Source organism: Poromitra crassiceps, assembly GCF_964638095.1.
Source record: "Poromitra crassiceps genome assembly, chromosome: 18".
In the NCBI taxonomy this organism is placed as follows: Eukaryota; Metazoa; Chordata; class Actinopteri; order Beryciformes; family Melamphaidae; genus Poromitra; species Poromitra crassiceps.
In genome coordinates, this window is record NC_139636.1 from 22,500,427 (window position 1) to 22,523,779 (window position 23,353).

A 23,353-nucleotide genomic window follows, 5' to 3' on the forward strand; every position below is an offset into this window, starting at 1 on the left:
TCCAGGTGGAATCCGGCAGGTGCAGAGCTGGAGAGAGGCTGGAACAGTGAATAAATAAAACAGCTCGCACACTGCATGGGCTCCAGTGAAAATATTTATTGCACCGTTGCTGGTGACGTTTCGAGCAGACTGCTCTTCATCAGAGGGTCCAGGGTCTTTTCACTGGAGCCCATGCAGTGTGTGAGCTGTTTTATTTATTCACCGTTACTGACATGGTGACTCACAGCAAGGAGTCGGGTTCGATTCATTCCTTTTTCTGTGTGGAGTTTGCATGGTCTCCCTCCCTGGGTTTCTACACAGGTAAAGAGAATGAGTAAAGGCCTTTCCATCGCCTGCCGCCCACGCGCCGCACATTCAAACAGCTCAAGGCAAGGTCAAGCTTGGCCTGAGACGATGGAAAAGGTGTATTGTGTTTGTCACAAGCCCACGCTGAACAGCCTTGTTTGGTCTCTCCCTCTTCAAGGACGCCATTCCTTCTGGATAGTCGAGCGTGTTTCCCGTGAGGACTCTGCAATATGCGGCAGGGCTAGTTTGTATGTGTGGCAGCAGGTGCTGTCAGGGAAGGAGAAGGTCACAGCACAACTGCCTCATTTGCATGTTTATTGTTTGTCCACTGGCTGTTCTATAACTAGTAAGCGTAATTTACCTCAACATTCTGTCCTCTGCAGGGCTGGGCGATATGGAAATTTTGCTTTGCATCATCAATTTAGATATCAGAAATGTGTCATATTAAAATATCTTCATGTCATCACAATATGATTCCACTTAAAGATGATAAAACGATATTATTGAATTATTGCCCAGCCCTAGGTTGAGGTAAGGTAAGTAAAACAATGGTTAGGTTTAGGCAACAAAGCAACTTGGTTGGGGTTAGGGTTATGGTTTGGGTCGGGATTTGAACCAGGTCTCGAACGGGTCCACCACTCCCACCCCTTCTGCCTAGTGCAACTTTGCCCTACTTAAGGCTCTGACATAGTGACATAGTTGAGCGAGGCACCTCATCTGTCATTACTGTGTAACTTACAGTACCCTATGTCATTTGTGTCACCACCATTTTTTCCGGTGGGGGGGGATTTGTTGCTTGTGTAGTTGTTCTACTGTGTTTTCTGTGATGTTTTCAATACTACATTTAAAAATCAATAAACAGATGTTTAAAAAAACTAATATTGATCGTTTGGCTACGAAACACTTGCATTATGCTGCACAAGCTAAAACGTGAGAGATATTTGACTGGTATTTTATGCTTTTTGAACTGTAAATAGATTACATGTGAATCACAATAGTCAGTTCAAGACCATGAAAAAGAGGGAAAGAGATTAACAAAATAATCTCTTTTGCACTTCATGTTAGCTGGTAAACTGAGCCAAACATCAAAACATCTTAAAATGAATCACACCCATGTAGTCTGTGTGTTCTTGTGTCAGTGCCTCCAGAAATGTTATCAGATCTAAGAGGTGGTGGGCTCTTTATCGCGCTGCCAGTTCAGCTCATTCAGTTGTGAACACAAAGCTGGCTTCAGCAGCATAAAGCACTTCTCTATTCCCTTCTCTCCCTGGAACTCAATCTGGCTCGCATCACTTCCGACTGGGGGACGTTAGAAAAGACCCCACACAGAGAGACACACACACACACACACACAGAGAGAGAGCGACACACACACACACACAAACACGTAGAAGCGCTGCCAAATGCACCTTGCGGCCAAGAGTGATGATGGGTGCAGCTGCAGCTGGGAGGAAGGTCAGAAGAAGACTGCACCCTCACACATGTCCTGGATGAAGGTCAGAAGAAGACTGCACCCTCACACATGTCCTGGATGAGGATGAGACAGCAGCAGGCAGAGCAGGGTGTCATCTGGGGATAATCGCAGTAGTCTGAATACGTTCCTTTGTTCTCCTGCTACAAACATGTGCACAGCATACAGATTGTGTCTTATTTTGAAATGAGTAAAAAGTATGTAATGACATCTCCAAAATGATTTTTCTATTTGTTGTTGCATATTAAACATCCTTCCCTTGAGATGTGGCATGTCTTTCCAGGCTTTTGCCTCCCAAGAATCAAGGAATCTCCCCCGAAACCTTTCAGTATAGATAACAGGAACTCTTGCTCAAGGGCACTTCAGTGGGGCGGATGCTTGGCAACGTGGGCTTGAAACCTGCATGGTCACTTTCCCCCATTTCATTACATTTGACCCCCACTGACCTGAAGCCTAAAGAGTTAAATGTTCAGTGTAGGAGGAGGAGTCATGTTTCTCCAGCTGACTTCCCAACCCTCGTGAATCGCCGTCCATCCATGACCCAACAGTTTATGACCTGGCACTCCTTAAGGCGAGGTTAGGCTGCACCTAGCTTCTGGGTCACACACACACACACCATCCTGACATGAGACCAGAATAAGATTGAGGAGACTAAGCCTTGCTGTATTTCCCCCCCGATTATCCTTCCTTTGCCCTTCTTTCAACAGGACTGAATGAGCCATCTTCTGTCTGGCCAGCTGGGTTCCAGATACACCTCTCGCTCTCATAATGGCAACCTTTCTTCTCATCTCTTCTACCAGTGCAGTTTGACAACCGGTTAGACCTGGATTTGATCATAATGTAAAATCCTGCATAAACATATAATTTATGATCTGAGCAGATGGTCACAGGGCCGGATTTTTTGAATTAGGCAATTGGGGCCAACTAAATCATCAAAATGGCCAAAATGAGTGAACACAGGTTCAGCACCATGGACCAGGAAGTTCTGTGAATGAACTGGGCTCTGTCGGTCCAGGCAAGATGGAGGGAAGTTAAACATTGTTAATTTCCCCAGAATTTGAACACGCATACTTGTGTGATATCTGATCGAAATGTCACATTAGGATTAATCCAGGGGCTTCCCATACACAACCAACTAGTATGGTTCAATTACGCAATAAATGTGTAATCAGTCCGTATCATCTATGATCAGAGGTGGACGACACAATCAGATTTTTTAGTAAAAGGCCGATATCAGCATGTCGGCAAACCGATGTATCAGTCCAATACTATGCAGATCCATTATCATTGCCTCGTTACTGACTGGACGGTAGTTCCTGCCTAGTTACTGACTGGATGGTAATAGTTCTTGCCTAGTTACTGACTGGACGGTAGTAGTTCTTGCCTAGTTACTGACTGGACGGTAGTAGTTCTTGCCTAGTTACTGACTGGACGGTAGTAGTTCTTCAGACACAATCAGACTCCTTGTTGGAGCTAGGCTATCACCAAACCCCACACAGCAGCCTTGGCATGAATAGTGTCTTGTTCCAGAGCCTGTAGGTCAAACCTCTGGAGTTACAGTAAGACTGGAGAGATGGCAGTCTGTGGGCTGAGGGTTCACAATGCATTGCTCGCCACTCATTCGCTCCACATCAACAAACCCCCTTCTCTTGCTCTGTTCAAGATATTGTTTACCAAAACACATTTAGCAGCATGTTGACAATGTCAGGAATCAGGATCTTGATCTAAACCAGACAATCTTTCTTCTCCTGTTCTTCGACATGGTCACATCGTCACCTCTGTTCCCATGAAGATAGGTGTATACACACACACACATGTACCCAAACAATCTGGACACACTTTTAAGTGTTGCTGGACGAGATGACAGGACAAGGAGCCACCCGTCTTTCAGCACGTAACAGAAAACCTTCTTGTTGCTAGGATACACATTTTGCCGTCCTTCTCCAGACATCTCGGAGCACTCAGCCATTATCTCCCAACACACATTACAAGGGTCTCTCAGAGGACCTTTCATGCCTTCCCTATCGGCCAATCAAGACGGAGATTCCAGGCATTCTGGTTGCCTAGCCTGACGTTTGGCAGACCGTAAGCAAATTCCTCCAGCGTGGAGACCGCGTTGTTGATAGTTTGACGAAGTCGTCACATTGGCCGAGGTCATTTCCTCTGGTCACCACATGGAAGCGGTGACTGTTTGCCCTTGCTCTAACCGCTCTCCAATCTTTTCCAAAATAATCTGCCAATGCCTTCATGTGATGTCGATCTCCCTGCAAGACTATTCAGTGAGTTTCCCAATGCAGTGCTCAAGTTAGCCCCTCCTATTCTTTTGTGCCACCTCTACCCTTGCATACCTGATCCAATGAAAGCTTCAGTGCTGATTGGTTGAGCAGTAGAAACAGGGCTAGCATGAAAGTGTGCAGGCCTTAATTGGATCATTCTAGAGGGGGAACAAAAACTTGCAGGATAGGGGTCCTTGGGGGATTTGGCTGGGAAACACTGCCCTAGACAACCACAACCGCCACCCCCATCGATAGCACAGAGACAGACAGGATACTCCACTCACACACAAAGGATGGCATACAAATTATTAAGAACAGTCTCTTTCATGTCGCACAACTTTAATAGAATATCTTAACTAATTCTGTACAAATTGAAAAGAAATATTGCGCAAGTAACAAATTGGGAATAGGAACCAGATAAGGCCATTGCTCAGGCTAGCCATTGCTAGCACACGGTCCAATGTGGGAGATTTGAAGATGTCACCGTGGGTTTGAAAGATCTACAATCTTTCTTTGAAAAAGAGAAGGGGTGGGTATTATCACGGCTGTCACTTCTACCAATGACCACTGTTACTAGTCAAAGGTGTCCACAGTACCAACCAACCGACCAAAATCCAAGTGCACTATTAAATACATTGGCAACCTCTTACATTTGTTTTCCTGAAAGACATTCTATTGAATTATTAGACAATAACAGAGAAATCTTCGTATAATATAATATTCTTATAAACAAAAGTTTAAATGCTGAATTACATTATTTTATGTGTTAACAAGAGAATTGGCAGAATGTTTGATAAAAGAGCGTTTGGGAGTTTTTGTGTCATTTTGGCTTCTTGTTAACGGAACAAATTACAATGTTTCTACAACGAAAAGTCTCAACTCATCCAGGTTACATTTGATCCAAACGGCCTGCAGCCTGTCCCTTCACTTGCTCTAAAGATATTTAAGTACTAGTAGTGATATCTCCAAACCACTACAAAAAGTTGTGGGTCAGTCTCACTGGACACTTCAATGAAATGTCCATGGAGCCAGTGAGAGACTTGGGCTAGGGTGAAAAATTCAACAGCTTATATCGATGTAACTTAAGACCTCAAAAGTCTTTTCATTACACATATCCATTCTCTTCATCTCCTTGTTAACACAAGTTAAAAGAGCATTTCAGGGGCAAAGAGAGAAGACTCAAGCAATGTAAGACAATTCTGAGATTCAACCATACAGGCACCTCTGCACGCCAATCTTGTGACCTTAGTTGGTGTAAATGGGTACACTTAAGTACTTAGTTAATGTTTTAAATGGTTGTTAAGCCCAATACACCTGGGCACAGTTAAGCAATATTAATGTGTAAAGAAATTTGTCAATGCTTTAAACACATTTTCATAATAAAAAACACAATTTGGCAGTATACACGTTTTGTTGATCTGCTAAGCCCGAATGAGATTTGAGCTGGTGAGAATGAGCCTGTAAATGTGGCTGGGCCTAATGTGTTCCCATATTGCACCACTTCATACAGCTGCATGAAACCAGAATAAATAGTCCAATGACATGACAATGAACATTAAAACAGGAAATTAAAGTCAGAATGGTACATTGTGTGTCTCTTAAAAAACACCATAACAAAAAAGCAAAAACATTTCAGCAACCCCAGTGAAAGATTAAGTCAAACTTGTTCAGCAGTTTCCTGGTAAACTAACACTTATTTTGTTGGCATTAAAAAACCCTGAGTAACTGATTTTTCCCCATGAAAATTAAAGTTGGGATCCATTCCTTTCCTTTTCCATAGCATATTCTGAGGTTCTTGGCAGTACTACTCCCCTGACCAAAGAAGTAGACTCTCCCCTCAGTGCCATGGTATTAACTACAGTCAAGTCACTTCTGCTTTGAGTATGAATTAAGCCAAATAAATTAGATGTTTTTGTGTGTATGGGTATGTGTGTTGGGGGGGCGGGGGGCGCAGGACAAAAGAATAGAGGTCATGCACATCATAAAAACACGGTTTGGTTGCGTTCTATTGCGTTTGGATGAGAGTTCATAAAGGGGCGGAGCCTGCAAGGGTGGGAGCACTTGCTGATTGGTTGAGGACTGATTCGACGGACAGCAGGTCTCCACCAACTTCCCCTGATCACCACAGTTACTGTTGTTTGCATTCGGCAGGCTGGGGCTCTGCTTTCTGTAGGGGGCAGGGAGAGAGAGAGGTAGGGGGCAGGGAGAGAGAGAGAGAAAAACGGATTCAAACAAACTAAACTGGATGAGGTTGAAGAAAACAGACAGCCAATGAAGCCCGCAGGGCGCCAACTATCAGAACAGAAGAGACGAACAGAGAGAAAAGCAGACACCAGAGTATGAGAGTCTAGGAAGCTGGGTTGATTTTTCTCTTTTCTTTTTGACCAGGGTTGTGCGACAAATGGAACAATGTTAGAAACCTGGGACAATGGGTTGAAAGACAAAGAAGGGAAGGTGTAGTGTAGACGATGAGGGAGAGCGACAGACTTATCTGCCCAAGATGTGAGTTGAGGGACTGGGAGAATCAAGGATGGAGTGATAGAAGTGGAAGAGAAAGAGCCAGCTGTAGAGAGTAATGAGGCAAAGCCAATGGACGACAGAGTGTTGAATGTATGCGGGAGGCCATCCTTATTTCTCCCTTACCTAGAAATGCATGGGGTGAGAATGATTGATTATGCCTGTAATGGAGGGGAATTGAGGGAGGAGGGAGAGACAACAATATGCACAAGTTTAATCGTCACATTCAACCCATGGGCTTAGGCCTTGGCCACACTGATCCGTGGTGTCTGTCCGTGTGCGTTCATTTCTCTGTTCACTTCCATTCATTTTCAATGACAGCTGTCCGACTGTCCGTGGAGCACTCAGAAGCGTACGTATCCAGAAAATTTGCATACGTTTTGATGGACAGAGGGATGAACTTTTTCTGGATGGATGTATCGGATAGTCACTGTCCGTTTAGCCAATCAGAGTCGAGGTCTCGAGAGGAGGCGTTCCGAGATTTGTTTCAACTTTTCAAAGAAGATGGCGGCCGAGGCAGTGAAGGAGGCTATAATTAATGCTGTGTACACCATCCCGCTGTTGTACAACGTGATAGTCAGTGTCACCGTCTGATTTCACCATCTAATCTGGTCATTCGGTGGCATTTTATTGCCACATAAGTAACGTAGTAAGTAACGTAGCGCACAGAGCTAACAGCTAGCTGACGCCAGCTTTCTTCTTCTCTTGGTTTATAGGCGGGTCGCTGACACCTTCAAAGTGCTTACCGCCACCTGCTGTACAAGTAGGTTACTTGTACATGCAACGGACATAAATCTATCCGTCTATCTGTTCTGCCCATTTTCTGACGGATCAGTGTGGCCAAGGCCTTATTCTGAGAGAAATGTCACGTGCAGAATCACACAAATCCTCCTAATCATCACATTTCTGCCCAAGCATAGTGAAACATTCCAGAAATGGGTGAATAAGCACCACAGAGATAACTGCAGGGCTGAGAGAGCAGGCACGGCACGAGGGAAAAGTGCACAACAATAAACTACTTGTAAAGAAACATTGAAAGACAATGGGGCATTGACAGTCACTGCCAATAAGAATGCTTATAGGATGCACTATGCAGTTATTCAATCACTATACAGCTGGTAGTAGCTGGATAGTGACAGTGAAGTAGAGCAGTGTTTCCCAAAGGCTGGGTCGGAACCCACAGGTGGGTCGCAGGAGACTTTTTTTGGGGTTGCCAAATAAATTTGCAGAACTTCTTCCAGTCAGTTATTTAAAATGTGTATATTGTCTTACTGATGAGAAGTAGAAACAATGACATAGCCTGTTAACTCTAAACTAAATGCATTTATTTGGTGTCATTTATAAAGTATTTAACATGTATATGTTTTCAATAATGTGCATATAACAAAGTTGAGATTGATCAAACGTATATCTCTTTGAGGTGGCTGCTTTACCGTTTTACCAATTCAAGATAACATAGGGTGATGTGGAACTGGCAGTAAAAATGGTCAGGAATGTTCATGTATGCCCAAATTGGCTCTTCTCAGAATGTATATGGCCCAAGCCTGTTGTGAATCGGGTTGCAATGGTTTGTCATTTAAAAAAAGTGGGTACCCAGAAAAAGAAAGTGGGGGAAAAACTGAAGGAGAGAAGCATGGACGAGACGAGGTCTATCACAGACATAGCATTTGTCATTATGATGCACCTGTGTCACCATAACATAACACTCAGGGGATGTTTTTATCCAAAGCTCCTTGCGATACCATGAGTGCCAATAGTTACAGCATGGGTAGACCTGGTGGGAGTGGAACCCCTAACTCACTGAGTGTTAGCACTAACTCACTGAGTGTTAGCACCAACTCACTCAGTGTTAGCACTAACTCACTGAGTGTTAGCACTAACTCACTGAGTGTTAGCACTAACTCACTGAGTGTTAGCACCAACTCACTGAGTGTTAGCACCAACTCACTGAGTGTTAGCACCAACTCACTGAGTGTTAGCACCAACTCACTGAGTGTTAGCACTTAGCACTAACTCACTGAGTGTTAGCACTAACTCTCACTGAGTGTTAGCACTATCTCACTGAGTGTTAGCACTAACTCACTGAGTGTTAGCACTAACTCACTGAGTGTTAGCACCAACTCACTGAGTGTTAGCACTTAGCACTAACTCACTGAGTGTTAGCACTAACTCTCACTGAGTGTTAGCACTAACTCACTGAGTGTTAGCACTAACTCACTGAGTGTTGGCACTAGGGATGTTCATTTTGAAAATTTTCCAAAATCGATAATCGGTGAGAATTAACGATCAATTATCGATTATCGATTTTATTAATACTTAGAAAATTTTCAATTTTTTCAAAAAAAAATTTTTTCAATTTTTTTTTTTTTTTAACAAAATGAATGCCTATGGCAGAAAATACGAAAGACAACGTGTTCTCCTCAATGAACTCTTTATTTCAATGTGTCTCCTCTCCAACACTGCTGTCCCCGGCGCATGCCGGTGTGAATTTCTCATGTTTAAAACAGTTTTGTTGGCACAAAGGCCCGTGCCCAGCCAGAAAACTAGAGACTATATGAAGCTCCACCTCACGTTAGTCGGCTGTGCAATGGAGTGGGGCGAGGAGGAACGAATTCCACCCAAACCTAGTCCAAAAAAAAATTTTTTTTTTTTTTTTTTAATAATTAAAAAATCGATCCAAATGCCACAGGATCGATTCCAATCCTTAACGATCGATTATCGATTTTCGATAATTGATGAACATCCCTAGTTGGCACCGTGCTCAACTCACCCAGCTACAGGACCTTCACCACCACCACCACCAAAGTTTAAATATCGGGCAGAGGAAAACGAGCACAGAATGGATACGACAACAAAGGTTAAATAAACAAAAGAAATACAAATACTGACCTTGGGGTCAAAATCTCCCTCATCATCGTCATCGTCACCCTCCTCATCTTGCTCCTGAAACACAGAGACAAGATGATGGTCAGACATTCCTTCGCACCCTTGTCTAAAGATGCAATTAGTCAATCAAAAACACAAACCCTCTACTAACCTCTTCATCTCCCTCTTCCAGCTCTTCCTCTTCAAACTGCATTAAAAGACACCACAAAATGTGGGGTGAAAAACAGTGGACTGTGGTACACGAGAGAACACCAGTTTAGCTGCAGACAGCCTCCATCATTTGTTTTCCAGTCTGCATGTTTTGTTGTTTTCCATGCCATCTTGTGGCGTGTGTATAGTTGTTTTTGTATTCATGTCTTGTGTGCGTGTCAGAGAGAGAAGCACTCACACTCTCATCATCCTCCAGGGCCTCTCCGGTGAAGTACAGCACCGCTCTGGGAACTATCCTCTCACGGAAGAAATGACCAATCTCAAAGTCTGTGGCTAGGGTGAACTCAGAGTCCTCGTCCTGCAAGGCAAAACGGGAACGTTTTCACACTGTTCGAGATCGAGTAGTTTAACGGTAACCGAAGGTGTAAAAGTGGTGACGTGAAGAAACGGATCACTCACCATCTCATCTTGTGAAACTGTAAGAGAAGAGACAACATGTTTAAGGAAGAAGCCCCTTGAGACTGCAAGTGCTTTACAAGGACTTAGAGCTAGGAGGCATTTACAGGCAGGATGCAAAGTTGGAAATGGGAATTTGAATTTGAATGGTGATTAAATTAAGTTATGTCAACGGTCACAAGCTTCCAACAGTACCCAGTCAAGGAATGTTTTATAACTAACATTTGATTTAATTTCAAGCATTTGTTTTCATCTCAACATTACACATCAATCTGCTGTAGTACAAAGCCCAGTTAAGGCAGCAACTGTGCTTTTCATGACATCCCAACATGAGGTCACACTGTCCCCAGGAAGTGACATGTGCTCAGGATGCAACCGTCAGCCTCCTCCACCCTCCTGCCAATAAACTGGCCATACATGACCACATCCTGTTTTCTCTTCTTCCAATACACTGCTGTATTACTAACACTTAGTTAAAGAGGTTTGCACATATTTTGTGTATGCACCCTATATAAACTCTAAAGGCAGGGTTCATACACATTTTGACCAATGGATTTCCATGACGTTTCCATGTTGTTCATGACTGTACGAGCCCTGTAAAGGACTGACTGGTAGGCCAAATATGACGACTGCACAGTACAAACTTTAGTGCCACAGTCGGCATGTTTTCCCATCATCTCCTCAAATGCTGAGAAGCAACATAGGACTATAGTTAGATTTCTAAGCAGTGATTTCATGACACTGGTTTTGGGGTGGGGGGGGATCTTGAGGGAGGATGCCCGAGAGGGAGCCCCCAGAAAAATAAATATATATACACATAGGAGAAACACTGGTATGAAAACTTTCACTAGCTGTACTTAACTACTATAACCTCACTTGAACAGAGAATTGGCACCTTCATCAACCGACTTCACACACACACTCAAGAACCCACATACACACATACATACAAGCACACACACACACCAACAGGAAGACTTGCATTTTCCACGGTGGAAGCTGGTAATGCAACATTCCAGCAGGTCTGGGCTATGAAGCCATCAGGGTTATGTCAGCCCTGTCACAGACATTCCTCAAATACTTTCTCACATAACTTCATGGAGGAGAAGTGACAGACGACAGGAAATCGACTTCCTCTGAGGGCGGCAGATGAAGACAGGAAAGGTGTCGAGTACTCACTGCTCCATATGCAAAAAGATTGAATGAAATGACGTTTCGGCCTATGGCCTGCTTCAGATTTCTTCATCCTCAAGTTCGCGATTTCGGTGATCAGCACCTCCTGAAACTTATTATTGGTGTGCGTTACTATCTTCTTTCAAAGGAAAGGTGTCGAGAACACACTTCCTCTTTGAGAATGTCTGGCGCAACATCAAAGAGATATTACGAACTGACAACTATGTAGGCTTGAATGCAGGTTTGCGACCTGTACTTTATACATCATTACATGATCTCGCCAAACTGTACAATCTCTAAATGTCCAATTAACAGGGATGCAAACTCATGCAGAGTGGAAAAAGGTGACAGATACACAAAACCACTCAGAAATCATTAACTTAAGTGCCCTATTTTGGGATAAAAAAAAAGGTGACTGTCACCTAAAAGTGACTAGTTTGCATCCCTGAATTAAGGAACACAAAACAAACCTTCACACACGCATGGACTGCATAGCAAATCCTCCCCCATACATTCTTTGTATGCGTGAACGGAGTCACGATGTATTGACTAATGAACTCCTTAACATGAACCCCAGAGCTTCGTCAACCCATCTGACAAAGAGCTATTTATGTCCACCAATGGTATACCTGAGGCATGAGCCAACCAGAAAGACACACACCTGCTCAGCCAATGAGTGATCAGGTATCTCAACTTCTCAGTCAGTCAGAATTAGTCCAGGCATGTTTGACAGGAAAGCAGACTATACAGGAAAGGTGATTCACTGATCCAACAAAGGTGTACAAAGGTGCCAAATTCACCGACCCTTTGATGAAGGGGAATTATGAGTCATTTAAGGTTTACTGGGGCCATATTTCTATTATTGACTCAGTTTTAGACTGAAGCTGCTGAACAAAGGTAGTCAAAGGAAAATCACCTTTGATAAGTCCAGTGAGCACTGCTACACACACACACGCACATCATACTGTATATCCCTCAAATTATGAAAGAGTCTGGCGCCACCTGCTGTTAAATTCATCACAGTGCCTTGATCAGTCGTAGAACATCATAACATGCGTGATAATGTGGTACTGAACCAACACCGCGGCCTAGAGGGAGATGAGAGGTCAGCAGCAGCCCTGCAGCTGGTAGGGATTCAGTGCCTTGCTCAGGGACACTTCAGCAGGAGGAACGCTTCCTGACACAGGCGTGACTAAGTTACCCTACTTTATGCCACCTTGCTGCCTCAAACATGTACAGTGCACAAGTATGTGTGCACTGTGCACAATATGTGTGGTCACCATTGCTCACAGTGCAAGGCTTAATATGTTACACAACTACCAGAAAATTGAGGCAAGTTGGAAAAAGGCACAAAGGAACGATGTTACATTTAGACCTCGAGAGACAAATCCAAATGCCATAATAAGGTTCTCCTACACATACTGCACATTGTGTCAAGGGGTGTGTGCCTATTCTCACCTTTGATAGGGTTGAAGAAGTTGAAGAAGGAGTCGTTGGGGACCTGTTTGGTAACAGTGCGGACGGTGCCACGCCCTTTATGCTTCTGCTTCTTCTTGATAGTTTTCACTGTCACATCCTTCCCTTTGTGCCAATCTATCTGACAGCTAGAGGAGGAGGAGGGGGGGGGGGGGAAAGTGAGAGGCAGAAAGCCAGGCCAGGGGGAGAAGAGTCAAAGTTGGTAGCAAGAGGTTGAGATGTGGGGTGGAAAGGTGAGAAAAAGATTAGAATATAAAGAGACACAGACACACAGACACACACCTTTCTTCCTTCTGCCCAACACTCAACATTAATATGATGAAATCCTCCAGAAAGCATGTGTGCTCTGGCTCTCACCCTTCACAGTCAATGATCTCTGGCCCCTCGAACGAGAACGGGTCTGAAGCGTCCGGCTCCGACTTCATCTTGTAGACTTTAGTGAGGACTGCATTGTTAAAGAAACCATTGGGCTCAAAGTGGAACTCTAGTGTGAAACTCTGTAGATAGAAAAATAATAATAATCAAAACAATTTACTCAAATCATGCTGCTCCAACCATGACTGGAGATAATGTAAACATTTTCTTCCCTGGTTAATGAGTTCTACAATGTAATCTATTATCAGTTTATTAATCTGATGTGATATCAGTGTAGGAAATAAAAAATATATTTTTTGCCCCACTGTCTAAACAAATGGGGGCATTTACAATATTTCGGGGGGACTTAAGTGCATAAAGTTCAGGGTTGCCTCGGGTCTGGAAAGTACTTGGATTTAAGAAAAAATAATCAAGGATTTAAAAATGCTAGAATTTATATAGAGGTCCTTAAAAGTGCTTGGATTTAGCCTACCAGAATCTCTGAGTTTGAGCCTCATGCACTCTGTAATCTCAAAATTCACCTATGATACCATTTTTAGATGTCATCGGAAGTGCTGGACCAAGCATGAAACACTTTCTTCCTATCTACTGTATCACTCCCCGTGTAGGCTACACGCATACAGGGATTTGCTGATTGCTGAGCTGTCATTGGCTGTTGTGCTCTCTCATAGGAGTTCTTAGCTCAAATATGCGGCTGGTCGCCTAGGTAACGTGCGGTGGATACATTTTTGTTTCACAGGCTTTATTGCTTGAAAAGTCCTTGAAATGTATCATTACAAAACAGTGGCAACCCTAAAGTTCCTAAAATGTAGTGTGTGTCACTGTGTCTGTGTGAACAACAGTGCTGTTTGTGTGAGTGTGTTCTTCATCATCTTCTTTTGGCAAACAGCTTGCAGGTGCTGAGTGTGTTAGAAATGGAAATTAAATGAATTTAATGTAAATAAAATGATCCAAATCTTGGGGGCCTTTTTTGCCTCTTGATTACGGTTTTTAGGGGCATTCTGAGATTTCTTGCGGGCATTTTTGCCCTTGCCCCTGGCTAATTTCCTACACTGTGTGATATCAGTGTAACATTGCATAGCATCACTGTGTCAATACTGACCATTGGTTGTCCAGGCTCAGAGAACTTGACTTGAATGTCTTTCAGGTGCTTTAGAATAGGCTCGTCGTGTTCCTGATGGGAGAGGAGCATTGTCAGGACAGAGACACGTCACTCTTCAGAAGCTTGGAAGAATGTGCGTGAAGTAGCAAGCCATCTCAAAACCAAGACCCTGTTCAGGTGTACCTGTAGCAAGTCGCTGAGCATGTCCACACTCTTAAAGATGGTGAGCCAGAACTCCGGGATGCCTTTGGGGTCTTCCTCTGGGGTGGCTTCCTCCTTCTTCTCCTTCTTCTCATCCTCAACCGATGCTTTTTTCTTCAGTTCCTCCTACAGGGCCGTGGGCAGTGCACGTGTCAGAATTCATTGCTCATACAGCAGTAGCTACTAGCTTCTAGCTTAAAACACCTTTAAATAGTTCACTTAAAGTTTAGTTTATTAGGATCCCCATTAGCCGCAGCAGGATGCTACGGCTATTCTTCCTGGGGTCCGATCACATAGCAAGTACAGCAATACATAAAATACAATACACAAAATAGTAAAAGTACAGTAACTTAAGTAGTGCAATACATAACATATAAGGTATATGTTATCAGACATACAATATCAGTGCACAATAACAGTTCAGTGCACAGCCCGTGCAGAGACTGAAAGATTCACATTACATGACAGTTTTTAACATACCAGTTTCAGTCCATCTTTCCATAAACACATTACTGTAATTTCCGTACTATAAGCCGCACCGGAGTATAAGCCGCAGCAGCAAAATTGCCTGTTTGTTACATATATAAGCCGCACCGGACTATAAGCCGCAGGTGTTTTAATTTAAATTTTTTTTTTTTAATTGTGTTTTAATGTTTAATTACCATATGTAAGGGTTCGTGCACAGAGGGGATTGTCGGGAAAGAGATGGCTGTTTGAGGAAGCTCCCATTTATTAACATTTCAACAAAACAACATAACACAACACCACCTGTGTTTTTTTTTACAGTGCACACAGTGTCCGCGGTGTGGTGAAAAGAGGGCAAGAGAGGAAATTAAAACAGAAGTGGATTTATAGTTAGAAAGAGTGCTAAAGAAGAGAGAATTCCGTTTTTTATTTTTTTATTTTAGTTACTCACAGTACTATTGACCAGTCCAACTCAAAAGATATTCGGCAGTTTCACTTTGAGCTCTTGTTCCGCCGCTGTCCATCAATGGTTATGACGAGTCTCGCTGGGTACAGTACGCCAAAGCGATATCCATTGACTTTAACCTTTTCGATGATGCTGTTGTATGTTGCGCGTTTCTGTTGCACCAACGCGGAGAGGTCCTGCCGGACGAAAAAGCGCGTACCCTTCTGCGGGGAAGAGGCTTCTTCCCCGCAGCCTGGAGGATGAGTTGACGGTCGGGCCAGCGGAGTAGGCGGATGAAGATGGCCCTCGGTGTCAGGCCGGGGTCTGGACGTGGCCGAGGCGCCCGGTGTGCCCTGTCCACTGTGGTTTCTCGCCTTCCTTCAGGTCCAGGATGTAACACAGGATTTTGCCAAGGAAAGCGTCCATGTCACCAATCTCAGCTCCTCTTTTACATTGATCAGGCGAATGTTATTTCTTTTACTCCTGCTGATTAAGTCATCAACCTGCGTGTGCAGGGTATCGATTTTTTTTTGCATTTTATCCATTTTCGGACTCACTGTGTTGTTTTTGTCCTCCAGTGCGCTGATGCGCTTTTCCGCATTAGAAACTCTGTTCACGGTTGCCTTATTTTCTTTAGTGAGTGAGTGGATGGACTTCTGCACGTTTTCAAACTTGTTTTCAAGCTGCTCAAAACCTCTGAGCGATGTCGGACTTAATCGATAGTGTTTCGCGGAGTAAAAGTTAAGCCCAAGCCATGTATCTCCAGCCTCCAGCAGGTGAGTCATTTCCTCATTCATGGCGGTGATTGCTTCGTCTCTTTTCTTTCTGCTTACTGGTTTTCAGTCTTGTGCTTCTTCCAGCAGACATTCGCCCCACTCTTTAAAGTTATTCAGTTGGTTCTGGTCACCTTATTCATTTTAGATCAGATCGCTAAAACATATTGTTTGGTCTGGTGTAGCAGCTGTCTAGCTGAGCGCCATGTTCACCGTGATGCCGGTTGATTTCCGCCAAATGATGTCAAGTCAAGTCAAGTCAAATTTTATTTATATAGCACCTTTCATACACAAAGGCAATTCAAGGTGCTTTACAAAAAAATAATCGAAAAAACAAGCAGCAAAGCAATGCACATAAAATGTGCAGATGAAGCTGTGTAACCTGTAAAATCCATCGATTTTGGAGGTCACCGAGTGGCCGTTTGCTGAAAAAATCCATAGATAAGCCGCACCGTTATATAAGCCGCAGGGGCCAAAAAACGGGGAAAAAGCCACGGCTTATAGTCCGAAATTTACGGTATATATTTAGTTTAAGATTTGAGATGTTTCAGTAACGATTTAAATGTTGTTTTACCGTTCTTTTTAGAGATGTCTCATTTATTCCATTTTCATACATACGGTAAATAGATGCATCAGTTTCAAATGTTATTATTGTCACTGCCCACATACTTCCATGCGTCTTTCACGTTGGTATCATGTTAAGCAATACATTCACCAGTGGGCAGTAGAGAGTCAAATGTATGAGTGTTTATGTACATGTAGTGTGTATGGTCTTGCTCCGTTTCATGCGTGTCCATAAGCTTTCAGATGGACAGAAAACGCATGAAATGAACGCAGAGTACGGACAGAAGCCTCTGTCCGTCTCAGTCTTTAACGTAGAGTATAATTGGGCCTTAAGACCACAGTCACAGTGATTGGTAGCCTCCACTTCATGCCAGTGGCATTGTTAGTGCTCGTGTTTCTCAAAATGAGGACGACTTTTCCCAAACACTCTGCACTCTTGTCGCAAATAGGATGTTGCTACTTAAACTGTTCCATATGAGTTTGTTTACGGTTTTCCTTTACTGGAGAGGGAAAACATGTTGGAAGTTATTTTGTCCCTATAGGTGAAGAACTCTGAAAGCTATAGCTGCGTTTGTTCTGTTTTTGTTCTGTTCTGTTTTGTGCCATAAAGCAATCCAACAGATTTTCTGCTAAATCCAACCAGGTGGGACAATGTGAAACATAGTGGACGCCAGTGGAGACTCCCAATCTTCTCAGCAATGGTCTCATTAATTTGGTGTAATTACACAAATGTCTCAAAATGAATGTGGTAATGATATGCGGATATTAAAAGGCTACATGTAGAACCCTTAACAATCGAATCATAAAAACATGACCACACCACTTCAGTAGAAAAGGCGAGACCCAGAGGTGACCGTTCCACCACACCTCTATTATGGCAGTCAAAGTGCCAGACTGGAGTAAGAAAGACCTCTTCCACTCTGCTGTCGTGTGGGAAAACCTGAACAGGTAGGATTATCCAAAGGCTTGGGCTCTAAAGACAAACCAATCAGAACTCAACTTACAGCTAGCTCCTCCTCTTCCTCTCTGTCGCTCTGCCACTCGCACTCCGCGTCTGTGGGTTCCACTGTTCCTGTTACAAAATCTCGTCTCTGTGACACACATGCAGTAAGAGAGGGTTATTACATTGGAATGGTAACTGGCATTATTAGCTTGAAACATCTGCACATGAAGAAGCTTTCATTTAATAAGGCTGAATTACTTTCAACGAGCCCACTGAAATCAACACCCTGTCAGCGATACATGCTCATGGACAGACACACACACAGTGCAGACAGGTGTGGCAGGATTACGCCTGCCAGTCTTCAGTGTAACTAAGCTTAGCTGAATTCTTGTCACTAGCTCTGGAAATAGCCACAACTGACTGAGGAACAGTTGACTACTCGCTCTGGCCGTATTTAATTTTGCACCAAGGATGTGCCCTCACTGACCTCGGATCAGGACCAGAGGGACATACCATCCTGTAGTGCAGCGAGAACCACAACAACACAAGTGAGCCTTAAATGCTTTGTAGTACTTCAAATGACTCAAAATAGTTCTTATATCTTAATCTACTACAGTTCACTTTTCTCTAACAATATATAAATTAACAGAACGCAAAAACAGAAAGCATCTTATATTCAGTATTTAGATTAAAAATTATTTTGTCATTTTTAAGATATATCATGTGTTGCTGAGTCACATGACCTGGCCTGTTGATTAGCCACACTTTTCACCAGTATTTTTCTTTTTTGACAAATAACCTCATTTTGTCCTCAAAGTAAAAATAAAAAAGCTGTTGCTAAAAAGGGGTGATGTATGAATCAGTGGAACACTATGTCATGACTGATGTATATGAATACTGATAGAAATAGCTATAGCTTCTGGTGTTAGCTAGCTGTTGGCTACGTTTGTTAGCTACATGATCACAGGCTCAAAATGCAACTGAATGACCAATATGAGACACGCTCTTTCCATTAAGCCTATCAGCTTTGATATCTGTTGGCTGGTTTGTTGATAATATAGCAATGTTGTGGCTTCTAAACTAATGTTTTTACAGGGGTACAGGGGCGGCCAGACCGTTTCTGCTCATTTCCGCTGCAGATTCAGAACAAAGTATATTGAAGGCAAGAGACAAAGCTGTTCTGCTTTCTTGAAAAGGATGGTGCAGCCATGATGTTGCAGTGGAACAAACTATTAGCCTTCGGTTCTTATCAATGTAAATTATTTGGGGCAAATCAGATGAGGTGCGATGAGATAAGATCCACCAGTGGCACTAGCACAGTCTATATATAGGCCCTTCTCATGGGGGCCATTTTGTGTCAAAAAGGCAGGGTAAACACTGGTGAAAGCAAAACACTAATGAGGGTTTCAAACTTCCATTATTGGAATTTCTCTTTGAGACAAGAACAATAAAATAATAATGATTGTGTGGTAGGGGTGTCACGGTACACAAAAGTCACGGTTCGATACGTACCTCGGTTTTGGGGTCACGGTTCGGTACGAATACGGTACAAAGGAGAAAAAAAGCAACAAATCCCAAATTGTGTTTTTTTCCCCTTTGAATTTTCCTAAATTCTGTGTTTTGCTTTTTACCCTCATTTTACCATCAGAAATAGTGTCTAATAAGTGGGAATGAATAAATGTCCACAATTTAATAAGATCTAGGCAATCCACACAAAAAGGTTTTACTATTCAAAGTGTGGGGTGCTCCTCCCTCTCAGATGTCTGTATTCCAGCTGTTTGACAGGGCAAAGGCATTTCCTCCCACTTTAATCTTTATTGTACACAAGTTTGTAAACGGACTGCATGTGGAGTAGCCTAATACCCCCACCCACCCCTCCCCCGCTGTAGTTGTCAGACAGCGGGGTGGGTTTCACTTTCCCAAGTAAGTAGGCTTAGTGGATGCGAGTTTTGTTTACCATAATGATTACGTTCGGTCATCATAATGGATTATTGGAACATGACAAGGAGTCATCCCCTCTTCCTCACCGCATCTTGCTTGTCATCTCACGCGATGTAAGTTGCTTGTTTACAAGTTAACAGCTTTGTCAGTGGTATGTAACATGTGTAGCCGCGACGCACAACTATAAAGGAAAGTCCTTCAATATAGTTGCGCATCGCAGCTACGTAACGTTACATTAGCAAGCATACCTCATTGGCTTGATGTTGACAGAATTTGCAAAACGGCTTATTGCCTGAGTCATACTGCGCTGCACTCACTTTTTTGACGACAGTAAAGGGGGATCAGCTGGACGCTTCAATATTGTTGCGGTTTAGTAGCATGGAAGCTACGGCTTGTAAACCGCGACTGCCAGTAATGTTTCCCCTCCACAAAACGTTCCATTCAGTGAACACCGATTTCTATGGCCCTTGTGTTGTTTTGGTGTGTCTTTTCATGGCGTTCAAACAGCGTTTAGGTGCTTTGCCACCACCTTATGGATTTGACGTATTCGTCGTGTCACTTCACGCACCGAACCGTGACCCCCATACCGTGAATTCACGGGACGAATACATGTACCGCGACACCCCTATTGTGTGGTGTTGTGCTTCTTGGGGTACGTGGTGGAAGGGCAGATTACAACAGTAAAATTATTCACAGTACCTTGTCAAAGAGCGGCTGGTAGAGGGCGGCGTACTTCCTCTCTAGCTCATGAACTTCCTCATAGAACTTGGCCTCTATGTTGGCACACTGCACCTGTAGCCTCTTCAAGGCATGCACTCGCCTCTTCACTGCCTTGGGAAGCATACTGGGAGAGAGCAGAAAGATGAGAACTGAGTAGGATTAAAAGTGTTTGTGGGAGAATCCAGTTCATGAACTAGAGAGAGAGAAAACATTTTCCACTGTATAGAACCATTTTTCACACAATAGAGAAAAAAAGCTTCTTGGGTACTTGTAAGGCGACGTTCACACAGGACGTGTGTGAAAGCTTTCGAAATCATCGAGAGCGCTTCCATTGCGCACAAAAGACAGCGCATGGAGCGTTTTTTTGTGTGCTTTGTTTTGTTTACCCCTGCAGTCGCGTGCAGTACAGTTTAGGACACAACGATCACACGGATGGTAGCAGCCAGCTGGTTTCGTCTGTTTGATGTCTGTGAACATGAAAGCCAGATTATTGCCAATTCTGGCAGCAGCGGAGGTTGAAGATCCCTCTGGGAGAAGAATAGGTAGAGATGTGAAAAGACGAGCAGCGCCTTTCCTCCAAATGTTCAGCTTTTTTCAGCTTAAAACACCCAGAGCGCTCCGCCAAAAACAAAAGACGCCACCAGCGCTTAAACGCCAGGTGCGTTACTTGAAAGCGGAGCGCGCTTAGCGCGTCCTTACATAGAGAATGAATTGCAGGAACACGCTGGAAGCTCAAATGAGCGCATTGTGTGTGAACGCCGCCTAACAGATTTAATCACCAAGTAACTGAAACAGTTTATGAAACAATGTACATCTTCATAAATACACCAGGGTGACAAAACGCAACGCATTTCAACATCGTCAGGCTGTATAGGCCGGGTGTCGGCTGCCGCACCTGTATAAAAAGCAGCTTTTCTTTTTATACAAAAACAAGAACAAAAAACAAACAAAAAAAGGACGTTTTGGCCTTTGGCTTGACATGCTTGAGATAATTTGGCTCTGGGAGAAAACTGATTAGGGACCCCTGAAGTAAAGTATCCTGCCAAGAGAAAAGAAAATGTACCAATTCTTATCAAAGTTCAAGTGTGTCTATTCACCTTTCCATGATGTGGAAGTCAGGTCTGTCCCCCTGCCCACCTGGACTTTGCATCACCTGATCTCCTTTACCTGTCAACCCAACAGAGAACACCACATATGTTCATTATACTAATTCCCAAAAAAACATTGACTGTTGTGCCATTATTTTAATTCATAGTTGCACAGTTCAAAGTTGGCAGGCTTGACCATCATGCACAAATTATAACAGCTTTAAACAAATGAGTCAAATTACATCAACTGCCGTTCCTCACATACCTAATTTAATAAAAGGGGTACACCTACCTTTGTCTTTACCTTTGTTGGCCTCCATTACTGAGTGGCAGCTCCTTCCTCTGTTAGAAACAGATCAGTGATATTAGACAGAAGGTTACTCTGGAGTTACTTCCGGTGTTGTTGCTACGCAACGTGGGGGATACCAGGCTCGCTCTCTTATGGGTTACGCCCACTGACGCCAAACTCAATCCAAAAACCTGTCAGTTTTACTGTTGTCTTGCTTATCATATAAGTGCGCCCAACTGCTATAACATTACTTTAGACCTGTTATGAATCAGTGGGGTTTTTTCTAATATTCGGGCTAAAAACCAAAGCTCAGACCATGTAGTGTCTTGTTAATTTACAAAATTAACATTTTGAATGGCGAGTGACCCCCAGTTCCGCCTCCCGAGCTGCCCCCCTTCTGGCGTGACGTCAGAGTAACCTTACGAATGCCCATGCTATGAGTCATGACCACGATAAGGACTGACAGCTAGCAACAATGTGAACCCAATACACTTAGTTAGGACATGTAACTTAAGCCGTCATTGGAAATAATTTCGTGAACAAGGAAACCCCAGGGTCAACTGTAGGTCGATGAACACAGCTAGTAGGATAACAAGATGACAGGCAGACTACTGAGCTAACGTTAACTTCGATTGAGAAATCAACAGCAACACTAGCCCGGAGCAAGCGCAGGCCGATGACGCATTGACATGCTAACGACGCCTATGCTGTGATTTGATAGCTAACGTTACAGTTAGCATTTCTTAATTTACAATTAATATATGGCTCCTCTGACAATCAGTGGATGTTACTGACAAAATAATACGACGCGTGTGCGTTACTCTATTTATTAGCCGTTAACGTTGCACTAATGTTTGTTGCCTAGCTAGCGCATACACACAAACAACGTTATGACAGCATGGGCGGTGCCACAAAGTAGACCTCTGACAGCTAACCCGGGCTAACGTTAGCTAGAAGGCGAGGAACTACGAGCCAACTTGCTAGGAACAAAGATTTACTTAACAGACATGTGCGAAGGTTCACCCATAACATTAACTTTTATCATTGCCACTTAAATACCACGTCTAACATACCTGACGCTACCATCCGGTTAAATCAACGTCATATAACTTTTAGTTGTTAGCTAGAGCAATGGGATGGCGGAAGGTGCGCCTTGTCTTTATGTGGATAAAAAAAATGCCTGTTAGCTACAGCGGCTAGCCGCATGGGAAAGCTAATATTAGCTAGCGTTAGCTCGCGGGTTAATCAAAGCAGTAGTCAGCTGGTCGAAGACAGTTCGTTAGCAGTCTGTCAGAATCGTGTGCTGTTTCGTAACATTAATATTGGACACTCCAAAACCCTCGCAAATGCACGAATTAATGAAATTATGGTAAATATGATAGTAACTTGGCTTGAATGTTGCTATGTCTTACCTCTACTGAGCGGAATTCTGGTGGTCGCTTTCCTCACGCGTCTTCGCTTCAACCAACACCACAACGAGCAGCGAAGCGAGCGCTCCAACATCCTCGATTGTCATTGGACAGCTGGCTGTAGGGTAAATGATGCCTTCAAGTGCTCTTCGCAAACTCGTTCTTCCATGGTTTAAAATATGTTTATATTGTAACAAGAGTGGTGTTTACCAATAAGTACATTTTATTTAAATTCGTGATAAGATAATAACCTCATATTGATACGCTTGTCTTTTGTAGGGCACTCTGGCTGACCTTTGCCTATGAACTGCATAGGTAGGTCAACAGAGTCTGTGCTGCTCATGAGTA

General features: G+C 43.3%; 1 protein-coding gene across 2 annotated transcripts; it reads right to left on the reverse strand.

Annotated features, from left to right (window-relative positions):
* Positions 1 to 4,360: 4,360 nt before the first annotated feature.
* nap1l4a (nucleosome assembly protein 1-like 4a) lies at positions 4,361 to 23,065 on the reverse strand. Of its 2 annotated transcripts, XM_083654418.1 has the most exons (15): positions 23,009 to 23,065; positions 21,600 to 21,649; positions 21,317 to 21,386; positions 20,199 to 20,343; positions 17,620 to 17,706; positions 14,351 to 14,494; positions 14,168 to 14,239; positions 13,048 to 13,187; positions 12,673 to 12,818; positions 10,045 to 10,061; positions 9,824 to 9,943; positions 9,587 to 9,622; positions 9,439 to 9,492; positions 6,676 to 6,710; positions 4,361 to 6,199 (listed from the first exon to the last, which is right to left on the reverse strand). In XM_083654418.1, the coding sequence occupies exons 2-14, from the start codon at positions 21,625 to 21,627 to the stop codon at positions 6,705 to 6,707; spliced, it is 1,065 nt and encodes a 354-aa protein (XP_083510544.1). In that variant the 5' UTR covers positions 21,628 to 21,649; positions 23,009 to 23,065; the 3' UTR covers positions 4,361 to 6,199; positions 6,676 to 6,704. The 2 variants fall into 2 exon arrangements, with proteins under 2 accessions (XP_083510544.1, XP_083510543.1); XM_083654417.1 differs by lacking the exon at positions 6,676 to 6,710.
* Positions 23,066 to 23,353: the final 288 nt, after the last annotated feature.